At 39.1% G+C, this 22306-nt stretch overlaps 1 protein-coding gene across 1 annotated transcript in view; it reads left to right on the top strand.

The window, feature by feature from the left end:
* LOC124619508 (sodium-dependent noradrenaline transporter-like) overlaps positions 1-22046 on the top strand; it is a 403071-nt gene extending 381025 nt beyond the window's left edge. The window contains exons 12-13 of the mRNA XM_047145955.1: positions 13490-13657; positions 18589-22046. Of these exons, the coding sequence (XP_047001911.1) occupies positions 13490-13657; positions 18589-18687 (267 nt within the window). The 3' untranslated portion in view covers positions 18688-22046. The remainder of the gene's footprint in view (positions 1-13489; positions 13658-18588) is intronic.
* The last annotated feature ends 260 nt before the right edge of the window (positions 22047-22306 follow it).

Genomic DNA, 22306 nt, shown 5'->3' with positions numbered 1-22306 from the left:
TAGGCATTTAAACATCTCTAAAAAGAGTAATCATGAAGTTCGATAGACAAATATAGTTACAAAGAAGATAGCTGCAAAGAAACCAATTAGGGGTGAAAAAAATAGAAAGTGCACAGAAGCATGGGGGAAATGGCTGCAGGAAAAGCGTTAAGGAATTGAAATAATAATAATAATAATAATAATAATAACTGCTACAACTGATTCAGCATACAGAAAATTCAAAACAACCTTCAATGAAATTAAAAGCAGAATGCTCAACACTGTTAAACAAAGTGGAGAGAAATGATCAGTAGAAAGAGTTTATTGGAAACCTCTATGAAGTGGGAAACTGTCTGATGTGATAGAAGAAGAAATGGGAGTCGATGTGGAAGACATACAGAATCCAGTGTTAAAGTCAGAGTTTAAAAGAGCTTTGGAAAATTTGTGATCAAATAACGCAGAAGACATTCCTTTAGAATTTCCAAAATTATTACGGGATGTGGAAACCAAACAACTATTCAGGCTGATCTGGAGACATACCACCAAATTTTCAGAAGAACAGCATACACACTATCCCAAAGAAAGCAAGGGCAGATAAGTGTGTGAATTATTGCACAGTCAGCTTAAAATCTCATGCATCCAAGTTACTGACAAGAAAATTATACAGACAAATGAAAAAAGAAATTGAGGATCTGTCAGATGACAACTGATTTGGCTTAAGCATGGGAAATATTAAGTATGTTCAAGAACCTAGAAGGGGAAAATAAGACTGGGAGACCAATAATGCAGTACTCAGATTAGAAGGGATGTAAGACAGGACTGTAGTCTTTCCCCCCTGCTGTTCAATCTGTACACTGAAGAAACAATGACAGAAATAAAAAGATATGTTCATGAGTGAGATTAGAATCCAGGGTGAATGGGTATCAATGACATGATTCACTGATTGCATTGCTATCCTCAGTGAAAGTGAAGATGAACTGCAGGTTCTGCTGAACTGAATGAACACTCTAGAGAGCCTTTCTAATGAGCACAAACTATGGGTTGAGAGTAAACCGAAGATAGATGAAAGTAATGAGGAATAACGGAAATGAGATTAGCCATAAAATTAACATCAAAATTTGAATCCACAAAGTAGATAAAGTGAAGGAATTCTGCTATCTTGGAAACAACATAGCACATGATGGAGGAAGCAAAGAGGACATTAAAAGCAGACTAGTGCAGGCAAAGAAGGCGTTCCTGGGCAACAGAGTCTACTAGTATCATACACTGACCTTAATTTGATGAAGAAACTTCTGAGAATGTAGGTTTGGAGCACAGCAGTGTATGGAAATGAACTGTAGACTGTGGATAAACTGGAGAAGATGAAAATGAAGGCATTTGAGCTGTGGCCCTGTATAAGGATACTGCAAATTAGGTGGACTGATAAAATAAAGAATGAGAAGATTCTCCCCAGAATTGGCAAAGAAAACAAGGAAAACACTGACAAGAGAAAGGGACAGGATGTTATGTTAAGGCATAGCAGATAACTTCCATAGTACTTGAGGGAACTGAAGATGATAAAAACTTTGGAATATGTCCAACAAAACAGTTGAGGACATCGGGTGCAAGTGCTACTCTGAGATGAAGAGGTTGGCACATGACAGAAATACATGGTGGGCTGTGGCTGCATCTAATCGACAGAAGACTGGGAAAAAAAAAAAAAAAAAAAAAAAAAAAAAAAACTACCAGAAGTAGTAATGTTCATATACAAATGAAACTCCCTGTGTAACCTGCAACCTAGGGGTCCAGATGGATAACAAGTTAAAATGGCATCAACACATAACCTCAGTTCAACATGGCTTAGTGGCTTATTCTTACAAGCATCTCTCATTGCCTTCACCTAACAGCAAAAGTGTTTAATTGTTTTGCATATTTTCACTCTCTATTATCTTATGGAATTATCTACTGGGGCCATGCACACAAAACATAAGGTAGATAACCACACATCTTGCACTTTTTGAGTAAAGTAAACACCACTCATGGATTAGGTGTTAGGCCAGTTCTGATTGGCCAACTGTTGCTTACAATGCACTATGACAGCAGTCCATGATCATACAACATGTGATTAGCATGTCGCCAGTTCCTCCAGCTGTTACCAGTTGATGAATCCTGATGATGACCCTGCTTCTTTATTTAAGTAGCACCTCATTTGGACTCATAAGAGCTGAGTGGAACCAATACCAGACTTTCCTACTCCAGAAAAAAATAGAGGAGGTACCAGGACTTGAACCAGGTCCTTTCACACCAAAGGCAGTGACACTTATCTCCTTCTCTCACCCCCCCCCCCCCCCCTCTTTCTGGCTATGGAGACAGTATTTTTGAGAATCTTAGAATTCTTACATTTCTGCCGACAGAATTTACTCATTAATCCTTGAGTGGGCATGCGATTTTTTATAACATGAGAGGGTGTGTGGCATACTTTGTATACATGTAAAGAACAGCTACCCTTAATTATCAAGGCATACTATACGAGGAAAATCACAGTTTAATCTTAGTTTAATTACACAACAATAAAATAAACTTACATTAGATGAGCAAAATCACTGTTTTATTAAACAATAATAAAATAAACATTCTTTATGTCAGTCTGCTGCCACATACAAGTGTTACCCGACCGTAATGACCCACTTGAAATACTTAACAGTGCTGCTGCATCCGATCCCAACCAACCAGTTATTTGATTGCTAATTATCTCATAGACAACTGCCTCATTATGGGATTGTGCTGCTAGCTCAGAATCTGGGCCATTTTCTTGCATGGATCGTAACTTTTTCTCACCTTGCTCACTTTTATTTTATATTACTGCTGCTCATTTGGACATATGACAGCACAACTTATCACTGTGTTCAATTAAGCAATAATGAAGGAATAGGTATGGGCTTGCAATTGTAAAACAACACAGAAACAGTACAAGACAGTGTTATTTGTGATTGGCGCACTTTATACATAGGCGCAACCACTCGGGGGTTAATAGTTTTTGTTGTTGTTTACAAAGAATAATAAAGTGGTTCTCAGAAAATGAACCTCCCTAAATTTTTAAAAACCTTGCTCATTCAGTTCTGTACAACAAACAGAGTCATGCCAACAACTAATGTAGCACATGATCACAAATTAGTATACAGGGTAGAATGCTCCAAATTTTTGGGTGTAGATAATGATGAAAACTTGAAATGGAATAAGCATATTACTGAGCTTCTTAAACAGTTAATTGCTAATCTTGGAAACAAACAAATCAACCTCCTGATGTATTCTGCATATATGTCTTATCAAATGATTTTCTGGGGTAACTCATCACTTAGAAAGAAAGTAATGATTGAACAAAAGTGAGCAGTAAGAATAATATTTGGCATCCACCCACGTATGTCATGTAGCTATCTCTTCATGCGAAAACAATCAATTATTGACAAAATAATATAATTGGATAGATAAAAAAATCTACTCACCACACGGCGGCAGAACACACATCTAAAAGACGGTTGTAATTGGTGAGCTTTCAGAGACAGGAGGGTTGAAGGGGAAGAAAGAGGGGTGAAGGAAAAGGACTGGAGAGGCCTAGGAAAAGGGGTATATTTCAGGAAAGACACCCAGAACTTCTGGTCAGGGAAGATTTACCACACGGGATGAGAAGGAAAGACTAATTGTTGGTGGCTGCATTGGACAAGATTAGAAAAACTGAGAGCTTGAAGAAAGATTAATATACAGGACAGAGATTACTACTTAAACATCATCATGCATGAACTAATGAGAGTGAAAAGTTAAGTGCATTGAATGAAACAGAGGTGGGAATGGGGGAGGGGGGGGGGCAGTGAAAAATAGACAGGTAAGACAATGAAAGATACAGATAACTAAAATGGAGTGAAGCAAAGAGTAGTTACTGTGAAGAAATGCAGAGATGGAAAATTAATGTAAATTAAGGCCATGTGAGTGGTGAGAACCAAGGAAATGTAGCACTAATTCCCACCAGCGGAGTTCTGAGAAACTAGTGTCTGGGGGAAGAATCCAGATGGCGCGTGTGGTGAAACAGGTGCTGAGGTCACTATTGTCATGTTGTAGAGCATTCTCTGCAACAGGATACTGCAAGTTGCCAGTATACAACCTCTGCCTATGTCGATTCATCCTAATCGATAATTTGGTGGTGGACATGTTGATGTAGAAGGCTGACAGTGTTTACATAACAGCTGATATATGACATGTGTTGTTTCACAGTTGGCTCTCCCTTTGATAGTATATATTTTCCCAGTTACAGGGCTGCTATAGGTGGTGGGGAGGGCACATAGAGGAAGTCTTGCGGCAGGGACTGTCACAGGGGTAGGAGCCATAGGGTAGGGAGGTGGTTGCAGAAGGAGTGTAGGGTCTGACAAGAATATTGTGGAGCATTGAGAGCGTGATGGAAAGATATTCTAGGTGTGGTGGGCAAAATTTCAGACAAGTGACTTTACCTCAAAATTGACCTAGAAACTTCATCAAAAGCTTTTTCATCTTACCCTTTGGAATGTAAGGATTCACAAGTAATGCCCTTGAGCTATCTGATACTGTTGTAAATTCCTTTTACTTAACCCCAAACACTCCCGACATTCTAGCACTTTTGTGTTGCCAGACTTCCTTTAGATTTTTGTAAATTCCTTAACATGCTCACCTTCTTTTTCCAACTTTGTGTGAATCACATCAAATGGATAGTGTGATAAGCCTGTTCTTGTATGAGTTTGTGAATTGTTGGCACTCACAGTAAAATCTAAATATATGTCCCAGCCTATGTGTTGAGAATTCTGATAATGGCTTATCATCTTCAATATAGTCTTATGAACTTATTCTGTGTGCCCATTTGCCTGTGGGTGGAATGGATGCATAAGTAATTTCTTAATTTTCAGTAAGTGACACAAATGCTTAATGAGACCAGACATGAAATTTGTATCTCAATTTGTAATAATCATTTGAGATACCCTGAATTTAAGTATCCAACGATTTACCATAGTGTGAGCTACTGTGCTTTCTTTCTGATTTGGTATTGGTACCATCACCAGGTGCCTTGAGAAGTGATCAATAATTGTTAACACATACCGGTACTCATTATCTGATTGACTCCTGTGAAATGGCACCAAAATACCTGCTCCTTTCATTTGGAACAGATAGCTAGACTCTGATAGTCTTTGTAATTGTATCTTTTGTTGGTTTAAATCAGCATTTTATGCACATGGAATACAGGTCTTGACCTACAGTTGAACATCAGCATGTCTTGTTCTCTACCAGAAACTTTCTACTACTCTTCTATTCATTGTTCTCTGACTTCCATGACCCGATAAAGTATGATCATGTGCTTGCCATAATACTTCTGTCTGCAAAGCTGCTGGAACTACAGCACAAGGTCCACACTTGGTTGATCTACACAATATCCCATCTTGTATGACAAATTGTGGCTGTCTGTAGTATACCTGATACTCTTTATCACTTGCTTGCATTCTCTTCTGATCTTTCAGATGAAACCCAGAGACTTGCAGTGCCCCGGTCTCCCTACTAAATGTGTCAGCATTTGTGTGTTTAGCACTTGGTTTGTGAATTACATCCTACTGAAATTTACTTAGTATCAAAGCTCATTTCATTAGACAAATTGAAGTATCTTTCAGCTCGAATAGCTATTTTAAAGCTAGCAGGTAACACTCCTGTGGAGTGAACAAATCCTTATGTCATATTAACACTGATTCCATTAACAATCCATCTTCACCCTTAAGATGCTTCACTTTTTCTCACAACAGAGATATATCAATAGTTCGCTCTGTTCTACTTTGTATCCTAGAATACCCGATATCTCCCTCTTCTATAACCTCTAACTTGCCTATCAGTAATCCCCAAAATTATTGAGGCTTATTGGTACCACAACTGACTCTTAATATCCCTTGTACTCCTACATACAAAACAATGTCGCTCATCCAACACATCATTACTTGCCAGTGGTTCTTCCAAACACACAACATTCTGTGGAACATTAGTATCTACTGGTACCCAGATTAGCTTTCCTGTACCTGCTGGTACTCTGTCATGCAAAACAACTTTTAATGCACTCATATATAGTTTATTGATGCCAATTTTGCAACAGGGGCATTTTGTGACATAGAAACATTTGCATCTGTTGTACCTGACAGAAATAATTTACCACCGAGTTTGGCTTCCTTTGCAAAAGGTTGATTCTAGCATGATGCCTAACCAGAAAGTCCAACCTCAATATTGCAGCAACACCTTGCCCCACAGTTAGCAACACTTTACTCATAAAACTCTGTGTTTCCTATCCTAAACCTGAGCCATTTTGTCTTGAATGAATCAACTGCACTGCCGCCTATTGTGCACAACCTGTACTTTGGTTTTTGTAGTCTGCTCTTATCCCTGAGTCCAGACTGACAACCAATACATGTGCACCTGTATCTACCAAAAATTCATATTCTTTCCCTTTCAACCAAGCCACCAACGAACACTCCATCTCTGCATGCACTTTTAATGCACTTCTATTTAATGGGAATTGCTTCTAGATGGAAGGAAGATTCCCATTGTCATTATCAACTTCTTATTTCTATTAGAGTTACCCAGTTTCTTTGATTTACATTTCTGTGGCTTATGACCGACCAGTTGACAATCAAAACATTGTGGTTGGTGATGTTGTGATTTTTAAATGACCCTTTTCTCCACAGTGGTGACATTCTTTGTTTGACACAAACATTTTCTGATCATTCTGAGACATCGCAGCACTATCTATCTCTTGCAGATAATTAGCTACATGCACTGCTGCTGTTACAGCCTGTGGATTTTCCATTTTCACTCTGCAAGAAAATTTTCCTACCCCCATGAACCATGGACCTTGCCGTTGGTGGGGAGGCTTGCGTGCCTCAGCGATACAGATGGTCGTACCGTAGGTGCAACCATAACGGAGGGGTATCTGTTGAGAGGCCAGACAAACGTTTGGTTCCTGAAGAGGAGCAACAGCCTTTTCAGTAGTTGCAGGGGCAACAGTCTGGATCATTGACTGATCTGGCCTCGTAACACTAACCAAAACGGCCTTGCTGTGCTGGTACTGCGAACGGCTGAAAGCAAGGGGAAACTACAGCTGTAATTTTTCCCGAGGGCATGCAGCTTTACTGTATGGTTAAATGATGATGGGGCCCTCTTGGGTAAAATATTCCGGAGGTAAAATAGTCCCCCATTTGGATCTCCAGGTGGGGACTACTCAGGAGGACGTCGTTATCAGGAGAAAGAAAACTGGCGTTCTATGGATCGGAGCGTGGAATGTCAGACCCCTTAATCGGGCAGGTAGGTTAGAAAATTTAAAAAGGGAAATGGATAGGTTAAAGTTAGATATAGTGGGAATTAGTGAAGTTTGGTGGCAGGAGGAACAAAACTTTTGGTCAGGTGAATACAGGGTTATAAATACAAAATCAAATAGGGGTAATGCAGGAGTAGGTTTAATAATGAATAAAAAAAATAGGAGTGCGGGTAAGCTACTACAAAGAGCATAGTGAACGCATTATTGTGGCCAAGATAGACACGAAGCCCATGCCTACTACAGTAGTACAAGTTTATATGCCAACTGGCTCTGCAGATGATGAAAAGATTGATGAAATGTATGATGAGATAAAAGCAATTATTCAGGTAATGAAGGGAGACAAAAATTTAATAGTCATGGGTGACTGGAATTCGAGAGTAGGAAAAGGGAAAGAAGGAAACATAGAGAATTTTGCGCAGAGCATAACTTAATCATAACTAACACTTGGTTCAAGAATCATAAAAGAAGGTTGTATACATGGAAGAATCCTGGAGATACTAGAAGGTATCAGATAGATTATATAATGATAAGACAGAGATTTAGGAACCAGGTTTTAAATTGTAAGACATTTCCAGGGGCAGATGTGGACTCTGACCACAATCTATTGGTTATGAACTGTAGATTAAAACTGAAGAAACTGTAAAAAGGTGTGAATTCAAGGAGATGGGACCTGGATAAACTGACTAAACCAAAGGTTGTACAGAGTTTCAGGGAGAGCATAAGGGAACAATTGACAGGAATGGGGGAAAGAAATACAGTAGAAGAAGAATGGGTAGCTCTGAGGGATGAAGTAGTGAAGGCGGCAGAGGATCAAGTAGGTAAAAAGACAAGGGCTGGTAGAAATCCTTGGGTAACAGGAGATATATTGAATTTAATTGATGAAAGGAGAAAATATAAAAATGCAATAAATGAAGCAGGCAGAAAGGAATACAAATGTCTCAAAAATGAGATAGACAGAAAGTGCAAAATGGCTAAGCAGGGATGGCTAAAAGACAAATGGAAGGATGTAGAGGCTTATCTCACTAGGGATAAGATAGATACTGCCTACAGGAAAATTAGAGAGGCCTTTGGAGAAAAGAGAGCCACTTGTATGAATATCAAGAGCTCAGATGGAAACCCAGTTCTAAGCAAAGAAGGGAAAGCAGAAAGGTGGAAGGAGTATATAGAGGGTCTATACGAGGGCGATGTACTTGAGGACAATATTATGGAAATTGAAGAGGATGTAGATGAAGATGAAATGGGAGATACGATACTGCATGAAGAGTTTGACAGAGCACTGAAAGACCTGAGTCGAAACAAGGCCCTGGGAGTAGATAACATTCCATTGGAACTACTGACGGCCTTGGGAGAGCCAGGCCTGACAAAACTCTACCATCTGGTGAGCAAGATGTATGAGACAGGTGAAATACCCTCAGACTTCAAGAAGAATATAATAATTCCAATCCCAAAGAAAGCAGGTGTTGACAGATGTGAAAATTACCGAACTATCAGTTTAATAAGTCACTGCTGCAAAATACTAATTCGAATTCTTTACAGATGAATGGAAAAACTGGTAGAAGCTGACCTCGGGGAAGATCAGTTTGGATTCCGCAGAAATGTTGGAGCACGTGAGGCAGTACTGACCCTACGACTTATCTTAGAAAATAGATTAAGAAAAGGCAAACCTACATTTCTAGCATTTGTAGACTTAGAGAAAGCGTTTGACAATGTTGACTGGAATACTCTCTTTCAAATTCTAAAGGTGGCAGGGGTAAAATACAGGGAGCAAAAGGCTATTTACAATTTGTACAGAAACCAGATGGCAGTTATAAGAGTCGAGGGACATGAAAGGGGAGCAGTGGTTGGGAAGGGAGTGAGCCAGGGTTGTAGCCTATCCCCGATGTTATTCAATCTGTATATTGAGCAAGCACTAAAGGAAACAAAAGAAAAATTTGGAGTAGGCATTAAAATCCATGGAGAAGAAATAAAAATGTTGAGGTTCACAGATGACATTGTAATTCTGTGAGAGACATCAAAGGACTTGGAAGAGCAATTGAATGGAATGAACAGTGTCTTGAAAGGAGGATATAAGATGAACATCAACAAAAGCAAAACGAGGATAATGGAATGTAGTAGAATTAAGTTGGGTGATGCTGAGGGAATTAGATTAGGAAATGAGACACTTAAAGTAGTAAAGGAGTTTTGCTATTTGGGGAGCAAAATAACTGATGATGGTCGAAATAGAGAGGATATAAAACGTAGACTCGCAATGGCAAGGAAAGCGTTTCTGAAGAAGAGAAATTTGTTAACATCGAGTATAGATTTAAGTGTCAGGAAGTCATTTCTGAAAGTATTTGTATGGAGTGTAGCAATGTATGGAAGTGAAACATGGACGATAAATAATTTGGACAAGAAGAGAATAGAAGCTTTTGATATGTGGTGCTACAGAAGAATGCTGAAGATTAGATGGGTAGATCACATAACTAATGAGGAGGTATTGAATAGAATTGGGGAGAAGAGGAGTTTGTGGCACAACTTGACTAGAAGAAGGGACCGGTTGGTAGGACATATTCTGAGGCATCAAGGGATCACAAATTTAGCATTGGAGGGCAGCGTGGTGGGTAAAAATCATAGAGGGAGACCAGGAGATGAATACACTAAACAGATTCAGAAGGCTGTAGGTTGCAGTAAATACTGAGAGATGAAGAAGCTCGCACAGGATAGAGTAGCATGGAGAACTGCATCAAACCAGTCTCAGGACTGAAGACAACAACAACAATAAGAAAATTCTGGGGAAATAATGTCAAGAACACATCTAGTAACCTATCCTCAGCCTCTATCAATGTAACTGCGTCAGTGTCTGGGTTTTTAGTCAGTTCATAAGTTTGGATGTTCAAGTTGTGTATCCTACTTGAAAATGCTTTTGTCACAAGTTACTTAACTTTTCTTGAAAGAAACAAGCACTGTTTTGTTTTTGTTACCACTGCTTTAAGCCATTTACCAGTTCTGAAAATGAGGTTTTCTTACTCTAAACATCGTGGTTCATGATGTATGTCTTAGCCTCACCTGACAACCACAATTTGGCCATCTGCAGTGATGCTTGTTCAGACCAGTTGCACAACTTGGCTACAGATATCATGTCCTGAAGGAAAATAGTCTTATCCTCTGATGTTTTGCCAGAAAAAATGGAAATAAGGCTGGTGGGTACAAGATCCAGTGTTGAGGAATGCACTACCACTATTGATATAGCTACACTCAGACTTGATTGTGAATGATCTCACATCTGACTATGAAACTGCAGAGCCACTTGCTCATTCTTTTCCTTTAATAATTTAACCTGCCCCATTAGAGCTGATACTGTGCCCACTGTAGTAGTTGCTCATGTCTGTGCTATATTCATGTAGTTTCCTTTTCTATCACAGTAAGCCCCTTTTCTACCACAGTAGGCTTAATCCTTATACAACACACAATATACATTATCACAAAGATCAAAAATTACTTATTACTTCATCTCATTGATACCCAATGACACTTAACACAGTCCTCTTTTGCAGGACCATACTTCCCACAAGTAGAACATATTACAGGGATAAACTTATCACAAGGTGCACTGTGACCAGACAAATTACAAATTTTACAATGCTAAATACACTTCCCTATAAATCACCCCTTAAATTCAGACACGTCTATAGCTTCATTAGGCCTTACAAAAGTAACTCTTAAATCATTGCATACTATTCTGGACACGATCACAGCCAAAACATAACTGTGCGAGCCTTTCAGAGACTCACACCACAATTGTAACTGCTGGTCTGGCTTCGTTGAAAAACATTTCATACAGACCTCTGATGCAGCTACTGCAAGCATCAGAAGCACAATCACTTCTTGACACCAATTTTGCATGAGATGACTGCTGGGAGGGTGGAAGTAGACATGGTTCTGTATCATGAGGCCCTCTCTCAGTTTGCTACTTGCCAGATCTCCTCAGAAGGATGGTAGTGATCTGTTGTCACCAGTAGGTGCAGTGAAAGAAGATGCAGAACTAGTTATTTATTTCCATAAATTACAACTGGTGTCTTGACTTGCTGTTGACATCAGTTGTCTAAGTCCATCAATGAATCGTGTCGTAATCTGCCTACTGTTCGCTCAAGGTAGCAGACACCACACACCCATTCCTCACTGGCTGTTCTATGGCAGTACCACCCACAGAGGCTTCACTCACCATACCACGATGCCGCGGCAGTGAGTGACGGTGGTGTGTGTGTGTTGGACTTACACATGCCAATTTCAGTGGTGCTCTGTCCCCTATTGTTCTTCTTCATCTGTCAAACCATGATGACGGTTGTCATATAGCTGTGCAGTATGATAATCCTGGACTGCTGATTAGGAAGGCCCTGGCCCATCCACCAAAGCATCAGGAATGCTGGTGTCCTGAACCAGGATCACTAGAAAGAACCAAGATCCACCAATCTGTGACAGTGGCAGGCTGTGCTGTTGAACTCTGCAACTGGTGATTACGGCAAGGTAACCATCACTCCCTATAGTGGCTGTTGTTGCTCAATAGCATGCAGGAAACCTATAACAGACTTCTGACAGGCGTCACTCTACTGCAATCAGGGCATCAAGTGTGAATGTTATGCATGCCTTCTATCTGTCTGAACTGACTGCCTCATGAGTTAAAATGCTGAGGTATTTATGGATCGAAGTAATGGCCAATGTTTACCTGACACACTTGTCATGACAGCATAGGTCTCATTATTACAAAGGTATTAGTGGTTCTCACTCTGCTGTGCTTGCTTGAAGAGTTTATTATAGTATAGGACTGGTTTGTATAAGCTCTTGGCATGCATCACTGTATCAGCAGTAGAATTTTTGTCATTATATAATGAAGTTGACGTGATCCTGTCTAGCTGCTGTGCCTACTGCAGTCCTGCTGAGTTCCACAGTCTGGCTTGCCAGAAGCACCGACATAGTGTTTTTCCCTGAACCACTCATGGTGGTGAAATATTATTCTTCGCACCCATCTCATGTCGATACTGTAGTAATGTAAGCAAGGTAGCTTCATTCTGGGGCTTAGAAAATCTTAACTGTTTGCTGCCATTTACAAGGTTGATATGACAACAAATCTGTATGGATATAAAATGGAACGTTCACAAAGGCTCAGTCATTGGTAAAACAAGTGGCTGATTGCAGTTCATTGGTAGAACACTAGGGAAATGAAATCAGTTTACAAGGCAAACTGCATATAAAACACTCGTACAACTAATCCTAGAATATTGCTCTACTGTGTGGGGATGTACCAAATAGTACTGACAGTGGATATTGAATGGATAGAAAGAAGGGCAGTATGAATAGTCACAGGTTAGTCTGACCCATGGGAGAGATGCTGAAAGACCTGAACTGGCATATACTTGAAGATATATGCAAACAATCCCATGGAAACTTCCTGGCAGATTAAAACTGTATGTCTGACCAAGTCTCAAACTCAGAACCTTTGCCTTTCTTGAGCAAGTGCTCTACCATCTGAGCTGCCCAAGCAACTCGCACACTCCATCCTCACAGCTCAACTGCAGAGTGAAAATCTCATTCTGGAAACATCCCCAGACTGCAGCTAAGCCATGTCTTTGCATTATCCTTTCCTTCCAGGGGTGCTAGTTCTGCAAGGTCACAGGAGAGCTTCTTTGAAGTTTGAAAGGTAGGAGATGAGATACTGGCAGAAGTAAAGCTGTGAGGATGGGGCATGAGTCACGTTTGGGTAGCTCCGAGGATAGAGCTCTTGCCCGCGAAAGGCAAAGGTCCCGAGTTCGAGTCTCGGTCCGGCACACAGTTTCAATCTGCCAGGAAGTTTCATATCAGTGCACAGTCTGCTGCAGCTTAAAAATCTCATTCTTATCCCAAGGAAACCTACTTAGAAAGTTTGTAGAACCAACTTTAAGTGATGAATCTAAGTTATTACAACCCCCTGTGCACTGTACCCGAAAAGATTGTGAAGACATAAGATGAATTACAGAATGCAAAGAAGCATTTAAGCAATCATTCCTGCCACATTCTGTATGTGAATGGAATGGCAAAAAGCCATAACAATTGGTGCAGTGGTATGTACCCTCTGCCATGCATTTCACGGTGGTTTGCAGAGTATAAATGTATATGTAGATAACAACAACATTTCTTTGTATGTCTTTACAGGGTGTTGTGATGTTTGGTCTCCTGTACCATCAGCCCTTACAGTACAATGATTATCACTACCCAAGCTGGGCTGAATGGGTGGGCTGGGGACTTGCTCTGTCATCCATACTCATGATACCACTTGTAGCCACTGTCCAACTCCTAAGTTCCACAGGCACATGTAAAGAGGTAAGTGTCAAGTATCATTAATGTTTTAAATAACATAATTCAACTTAGAAAGACACAAGTGTTCCACAAATCATTAAAAAATGCTTTACATGTCAATCTGGCACATATGACATCTATATTGAATGAGAAACAAAGAACTGACTTTAAAGATAAAATCTTCTTCAGGGGAAAAAACCCACATACAAGCACATACTGTTGGGGGTGACCCAAAAAATAAAATCTTTTGTGGTTCATACAGGTCTTTTCCTCAACACTCATAAAAATTAAGGGTGCGTGGTAAGAAACATTAAAATACTACAGAACACAAATTTATAGCTAACAAAATACCTTGAATCTATTTTGATTATTTAATTGTATGGTTATAATAGAGGAAAACATCATCTTTGTTTTTAGATATATATTAATTATTTAATTGGATACATAAAAAAATCTAGTCATCAAGCGGCAACAGAATACACACACATAAAAGATTGTTGTGATTGGCAAGCTTTTGGAGCCCATGGCTCCTTCTTCATGCAGAAGGGTGGAAGGGGAAGGAAGGAGGATGAAGGGAAAGGACTGCAGAGGTCTAAGAAAAGGGGTAGATTTTGCGAAAGTCACTCAGAACTGCAGGTCAGGGCAGACTCACTGTACAGGATGAGAAGGAAAGACTGATTGTTGGGGACTGCATCGACGAGATTTCAAAACCTGAGAGCTTAAAGGTGGGAGACAGGATAATATGCAAGACAGCGATTACTACTTAAACATCATGCCTGAGCAAATAAGAGAGAAAAGTTAAGTGCAGTGAATGTAGCAGAGGTGGGAGGGGGGCAATGAAAAATAGATGGGTAAGACAATGAAAGATGTAGCAAACTAAAATGGACTGAAGCAAAGAGTAGTCACTGTGAAGAAATGCTGAGATGGAAAACTAACATAAATTAAGGCCAGGTGTGTGGTGAGAACCAAGGACATGTTATAGTGCTAGTTCCCACATGTGGAGTTCTGAGAAGCTAGTGTCTAGGGGAAGAACCCACATGGCGTGTGTGGTGAAACAGGTGCCGAGGTCACAAATGTCATGTTGTAGAGCATGCTCTGCGACAGGATATTGTGAGTTGCCCTCTGCCTATGCCCAATCATCCTAATTGATAATTTGGTGGTAGTCATGCAGATGTAGAAGGGTGCATAGTGGTTACATAATAGCTGTTATATGACATGTGTTGTTTTGCAGGTGGCTCTCCCTTTGATATTATATGTTTTGCCAGTTACAGGGCTATTAGAGGTGTTGGTAGGAGGGTGCATAGAGAAAGTCTTGCAGCAGGGTGTAGGAGCCATAGGGTAGGGAGAGGATGCAGAAGGAACATAGGGTCTGACAAGAATATTGCGGAGAATGGGAGGGTGATGGAAAGCTATTCTATGTTTGGTGGGAAAATTTCAGACCGACTGTATCTCATTAAGGGCATGATTTTAGGAAATCATAGCCCTATCGAGGTAGCTGATTAACACATTCCAGACCAGCATAATACTGGGTCTCCAATGGTGTGCTCCGAAGCTGTTTTGTGGAGGGATCAGCAGTACCAGGATCGGATGTGACGGCCCGGGAAATCTGCTTTTTAACTAGGCTGGTCGGGTAATTACATGCACTGAAGGCTGAGGTGAGAATGGTGTATTGCTTTAAAGAGGCTGCATCTGAACAAATATGTTTGCCTCAGATGCCAAGGCTGTATGGGAAGGAATGTTTGACATGGGAAGGATGGCTACTGTCAAAATGTAAGTACTGTTCTTTGTTGGTAGGTTTAATGTGGATGGAAGCGTGTAGCTGGCCTTCAGTGAGGATGAAATCAACATCAAGGGAAGTGGCATGGGATTCGGAATAGTTCAGACCATGATCCCAACTTAATCTACAACCACTACCTCAAAATCATCCCTTACAAGCCTTCCAAGAACTCCTCAAATCCAGCATTGCCTCACAACCTTTCCTCATCTCCCTACAAGATGACCCTAACCTGCTCTCTGCAGAACTCCAGGCTCTGTGTTCCCTAAAATCTGATGACTCCATCATCAGTCCCCCAGTAGACAAAAGATCTACCACTGTAGTACTTGACAGAAAGGAGTATATTAGTGAAAGTCTAAGCCAGCTGTCTGACATGTCTACATACAGCGTCTGCTATCAAGATCCCATCCCTGTGATTAAGTCTGACCTGCAGTCCCTCCTTAAAACCTGAGGCCCCTCACAAGGACTAACACCTCAATCCATAGAACTTCTCACCACACCCAAACCATGCACCCCCACTTTTTATCTTCTTCCTAAAACCACAAACCCAATCATCCTGGCTGTCCTATAGTTGCTGGATTCAAAGCACCCACCGAATGTATATCTGCCTTAGTTGGTCAACACCTGCAACCTATAGTACAAAAACTCAACTCCTGCATCAAAGATACCGAAAATTTCCTAGATTGTCTGAAATCCGTGCCCATCCCACTCCCACCAAACACCTTGCTTGTCACCATTGATGCCACCTCCCTCTATACCAACATCCCCCACGTAAATGGTCCGTCTGCTGCTGAACATTTCCTCACTCAGTGTCCACCTGATTTCCTACTCACTTAAATCAACCTTATACTTACCAACAACTACTTCACCTTTGAGGGGCAGCCATAGAAACAGATCAGGGGTATGGCCATTGTAACCAGGAAGGCTCCTTCCTATGCCAACCTTTTCATGGGTCACTTGGAAGGGGCTTTCCTGGGATCCGTAAGCCTTCAGCCCCTGGTTTGGTTTAGATACAGTGATGACATCTTTACCATAAGGACTCATGGTGAGGCTGACATGCTAAAATTCCTGGAAACTCTGAATACCTTCTCACAATTAAATTTCACATGGTCCTATTCTGAATCCCATGCCACTTTGCCTGATGTTGATCTTGTCCTCACCGAAGGCCAGCTACACACTACCATCCACATTAAACCTACCAACAAACAACAGTACCTACATTTTGACAGTAGCCATCCTTTCTATGTCAAACGTTCCCTCCAATACAGCCTTGGCATCTGAGGCAAACTTATTTGTTCGGATGCAGCCTCTTTTTAGCAATACACCACCATTCTCACCTCAGCCTTCAGTGCACATAATTACTCCACCAGCCTAGTTAAAAAGCAAACTTCCCAGGCCATCACATCCAATCCTAGTACTGCTGATCCCTCCACAAAACAGCTTCAGAACACACCATTGAAGATTCAGTATTATCCTGGTCTGGAATGTGTTAATCAGCTACTTTGACAAGGCCATGATTTTCTAAAATCATGCCCTGAATGAGGTCCATTCTGTCTGAAATTTTCTCCACCACACGTAGAATAGCTTTCCATTGCCCGCCCAATCTCTGCAATACTGTCAGACCCTATGCTCCCTCCGCATCCTTTCCCTACCCTAAAGCTCCTACCCCTGTCACCATCCCTGCTGCAAGACCTGCCCTATGCACCCTCCTGTCATCGCCTATAATAGCCCTGTAACTGGCAAAACATATACTATCAGAGGGAGAACCACCTGTGAAACAACATGTCATATACCAGCTATTATGAAGGCTGTGCAGCCTTCTACATCACATGACTACCACCAAATTATCAATAAGGATGAATGGGCATAGGCAGAGGGTATATATTGGCAACTTGCAATATCTTGTTGCAGAGCATGCTCTACAACATGACATTCATGACCTTGGCACCTGTTTCACCACACGTGCCATCTGGATTCTTCCCCTAGATACCAGTTTCTCAGAACTCTGCAGGTGGGAACTAGCAGTACAACATGTCCTTGGTTCTTGCCACCCACCTGGCCTTGATTTACATAAATTTCTTATGTTTCAGCTTTTCTTCACTGTAACTACTCTTGGCTTCACTCCATTTTAATTTCCTATGACTTTCATTGTCTTACCCATCTATTTTTCACCGCGCCTTCCCACCTCTCTTACATACAGTGCAATAAGTTTCACACTTTTATGAACTTGTGAATGATGTTTTAGTAGAAATCTCTGTCTAGCATATTACCCTGTCTTCCACCTCTAAGCTTTCAGGTTTTCAAATTCGTCAATTCAGTCCCCAACAATCAGTCTTTCCTTCTCATTCCGTATGGTAAGTCTCCCCTGACCTGCAGTTCTGGGTGACTTTCCCAAAATCTAACCCTTTTCCTAGACCTCTCCAGTCCTTTTCCTTCACCCTTCTTCCTTCCCCTTCAACCCTTCTACCCAAAGAAGGAGCCATGGGCTCCAAAAGCTTGCCAGTTACAACAATCTTTTATGTGTGTGTTTTCTGTTGCCACTTGATGAGTAGATCTTTTATCCAATCTGCATTCAGCTTTTCCTGCCCTCCCTCTGCCCACCTTTTCTTCACATACACATCCTCCTACTTCTTCAAGCTGTTCAAAATAGAGCTTTAAAAAGTGTATTGTGTATGTTGCACCACATTTTGAGCATTTTACCCATGGTACAAGTGCGAGTGAAACAGGAAAGATATAAATGTAGTGAGCAGTATCTCCTGCCAAAAACTATAACATCGAGGAAAAGTACATTCATCAAAGCAACTAACTTATAGAAATTTCTATAAATATTTATGGATATACAGATTCATGCAATAATAAATAGCTATAACAGCAACATATAGAAAGTTTCTTAAATTAAGTGTATCAATTTGAAAAAATTAGCTGCATCTGCACACAAACCCATATACCTAACTTTACAAGTAGTTCATTACCTGATTAAGTTGTCCAGCCCAACCGAAAGCCTCAACATCCCACACATTCCTTCCTGTTTCTTCCAGAGCTCAACTCAGCAAATCTGATGAGGCCATTAGGAGTTGTAGCTATGAAAAGCAAATGTAACTATGATTGTTAAATTACATGTATATGCTTACAGAAACTAAAGGTTTGCATGCTAAACAACTTTATTTCCTTTTTTCTGCAGAGACTGGCCTACAATATCTCACCTTTGGAAGAACATGAAGCCATCAGAGAAACTGGTGTGGTGACAAGATTCAGGTGTAGACATTGGCTATATGTGTGAAGATTTTGTTTTTTCATATACTGGGACCACTTTGGCAACTACTGCCTTCAGCCTACCAGTTAACTTATAAAATTTGTACCAGGTTAATTTCATATGTGACGGCAACATTTTTATGTGACTGAATGAGACACCATTTTTGTGATGATTTTTTTAAATACTTTGTAGTAAAATGTCTCAAAGTGGTGTTGGAATAATAGATTAATTTGTGTGTTCAAGACTTGCCTTGTGCACAGTGCAAAGTATTATGTCTTCATCCAAACAGCTGTGTGCAGAATGTATCAGACCCTTAGTTTTGTAGTTTGAAATGATAGTATCTGAACTCCATTAATAGGAAAAAGTGCGCCAAAATGTAAAATAGCTTGGATAAACTGGTACGATAATATCTATGCAAAATTTAATATTTTTAAAAGTTATTGTAACAGAAACCTGAATTAACTGCAGCAAAAGTTTCTTCAGTCACCACTGCATCACAGTCAGGTATTACTGCTATCTGTACTATTGTTGCTCAACTGCTGAATAATGTGAGGTAATTTCAGTATTTTCTGAACAAAAATGTAATAGTAAATGCACTGCAAAAATGACGTTAAATTTTTGGGTATTTTGTAACTATTATGATGACAGCATACATAAGGTAGAACAAACCTGTTAAACTATGGAATCTTTATTGTGCCAAAATCAGGATTCATTATAGTAATTCAAGAGAAAATAATTTCACTGTAATATAGTGTGAAATGAATCCCAGAAGTTTAGAAACAATGGATGAAGAGTGACATTATACAACCCTTATAACGATTTATGTGTTAATTACATTTACTAAAAAATATGGAAACCAATATGGGAAATAATACTAATGAGGACTTGATAAGCCAACCTTGCTGAAAAGCTGAGAAAAACAAGGAGATGAAATGTTCTGATCCAGTGACTTTAGAAACACTTTGTTCTTCTTTCAAAACAAAGTAAAAAGATTTGGTAAAGAAATTTGAAGGACTAGTAAGTGATTCATATCACCAATGCATCATATATAGTTATGCTAATAAAACCTCTGTACTTGACTTTGTACAGTGGTACACAAACAAGTAAATTATTTTGATTTGAGACTATGTACCTAAAACCTTCCGTGGTTATAAATACTGTTCTATGACTAGGTTTTAAAAACATTCCCATCACAATTCAAATTAAAACTTCTTTCAGCCCTATTTTTTATATACAGTATGACAGTTCAAAAATTAAGAGCAGCTAGCTCATATTTGAGAACCATTTAATATAGAAGACCAATTTACCCAGGTGGTGCATTTATAATGTTATAAATCTCTGTAATTCTCTTTATTACACAACAGAGGTCACATCAATCTCTCTGGTAGATAACGACACCACAAAGTTCTACTCTTCAAGACATTTTCATTTGATATTGTATCCTTGATCTGAAAGTACAACAATAAGAATTTTTCTAGCCTCATATTCACGAATCCATGTTACTGTCTTCACCTTAAAATCATCAGCACCACATGTCAGTTTTTACTTTCCTGCAGCATCAAGATCTTATATTTATCTTTCTTACTGCATTTATTATGCTGTTTCACATAATTACTCTTCATGCACCTTATGCTCTGTACCCATTACTTCTGTTTCAGGACACTCCTTGAATTATTTTGCCTTCATCCTGTCTGAAATTTCATTAATTTCAAGTTTTACATTCATTTCTGTGATCTTCATCTGTTCAAGTAGTGCTGAAACTGCTTTTCCTTTAGTGTATTGTTTTATTCCTCAAGGTAGCTGCCCATAGCTGCTCAGACACTTCATGTTATGTTATTTTTCTGCCTGTCTCTTGTAACTCATTCTGTCCTATATCTTTGATGTCATTTCAAAGTTATTCTTTAGTTTCTGATTAAAAAATCTCTGGTTCTGAAAATCCCATTTATCTATTTCACATTGTTTTATAATTACTTTGTAATATATCTAGAGGTTTGGTCCCCATTTATTCAGCCATTACCTTGGAACTTTTTCACACATTTTAAAGCTTAGTGATGCGTAAATGTGGTGATGAAGGAAGAATTTTAAATGAAATTTTTATGTACAATGTATATCTCCAATTATACCCCAGAATTGTTTGCTGTACAGGACACAAAATAAATATTTAGCAGATCTTCTTTTGTTTACAGTTAATTGCAGATTGTCAGTGCTCAAAACCTGGCAATTTAATACAAAGAAGCAATTTCTCTTCACAACCTGAGTTTTATGTGTGTCTAATAATCATGCTACCACATTTATGCACCCAATATTTGTTACCTGTCTGATTAAATCAAAAGCAGTTTCATTGTATTAACTATTATTTTGGTATTATCAACAATTCTATGATATCTTTGTTAAACACATAACATATTAATAAGGTGTTACTTTTTTCACCCTTTCATCTGCAGTGTTATGGATACCAATGTATATAAAAAAGTATGTATTCAATCCACAACACACCATACCTTCACATAAATTCCTTTGTGTCAGACTGAGAACTCAGTACTGGTCTTCACCTTTCACAGATGCAACTCTTCTATCTGAAATCAGATGGTAGAGCACTGACAACAGAAGCAAGGGTCAAAGTTGGTAAGGAAGGTTCAAGCTATGTTCTCTAAAATTCAGCCAATTGGCTAAGTCATCTACTTCCGTATCATATAATCAAGTTTCTAACATACACTATCTGCTTCTTAACCAAAGATTCTATAAATGAGTTTCTTTTGTAATTTTGCTATAATTTAGCCAGAAGGACTATTTTCATAATTCATTAGATGCTAAAATCAGTTCCTTTTATAAAATGTATAACCAAACTGCCATGGTGCATGTCCTAATAAGTGAATGTAAATATACTGGTGATTAAGTTTAACAACCACTGAATATAAAAAGAAGTTTACGTCTTTATGAATGTAAATAATACTGTGAGGAAAAAATCTGTTATTATTAAGTAAATATTTATTGCTGTTATTACTTAAAATAATATAGCTCATAGATCATATGAAACTTTTTGAAAATCTTCTGTGTATAGTTTATGAACTATAAAGTACGTCTTTTTTTGAGACTGATCTCATTTTTTATGATAGAATCAGAGATGATAAGTTCATTATGAAACACATAAAATTGTAAGTGACAACTGCATAATTAATTTTTAAATTATTTTAATTTACATTGTGTTCACACATTTCATGCTGATTGTATACTGTTGTGTGCTAATGGTAACTGGCTGAGCCTTATAGTCATAATTTGTATCACTTGACAAATTTGTAAGAAACAAACACAAGAATAATTTTTCTTTAAAATTAATGTGTTACTTTTGTTGTTACAAGAACAGTTTATGATACCGACTCTGTAATTACAAGAGACATAGAATAAATATTTAGCACATCTTGTACTGTTAACAGTTAATTTTAAACTGTCAGTACTTCAAAATTGGCAATTTAATATTCAACATAACCTAAAATTCTCTTTGCACACTGATTTATATATGCCTAATTATGCTGCCATACTTGATCAATGGAGTATGAATATTTGTTATATGACTGTCTGAATGAAGAGCAGCTTTGACATTTTAACAGAGTTGAGTGACATAGTCATAAAGTGCACTGGATGTGCA

This window comes from Schistocerca americana, chromosome 6 (assembly GCF_021461395.2).
Source record: "Schistocerca americana isolate TAMUIC-IGC-003095 chromosome 6, iqSchAmer2.1, whole genome shotgun sequence".
Lineage (NCBI taxonomy): Eukaryota > Metazoa > Arthropoda > Insecta > Orthoptera > Acrididae > Schistocerca > Schistocerca americana.
This window is presented reverse-complemented; position numbering and strand designations above follow the sequence as displayed.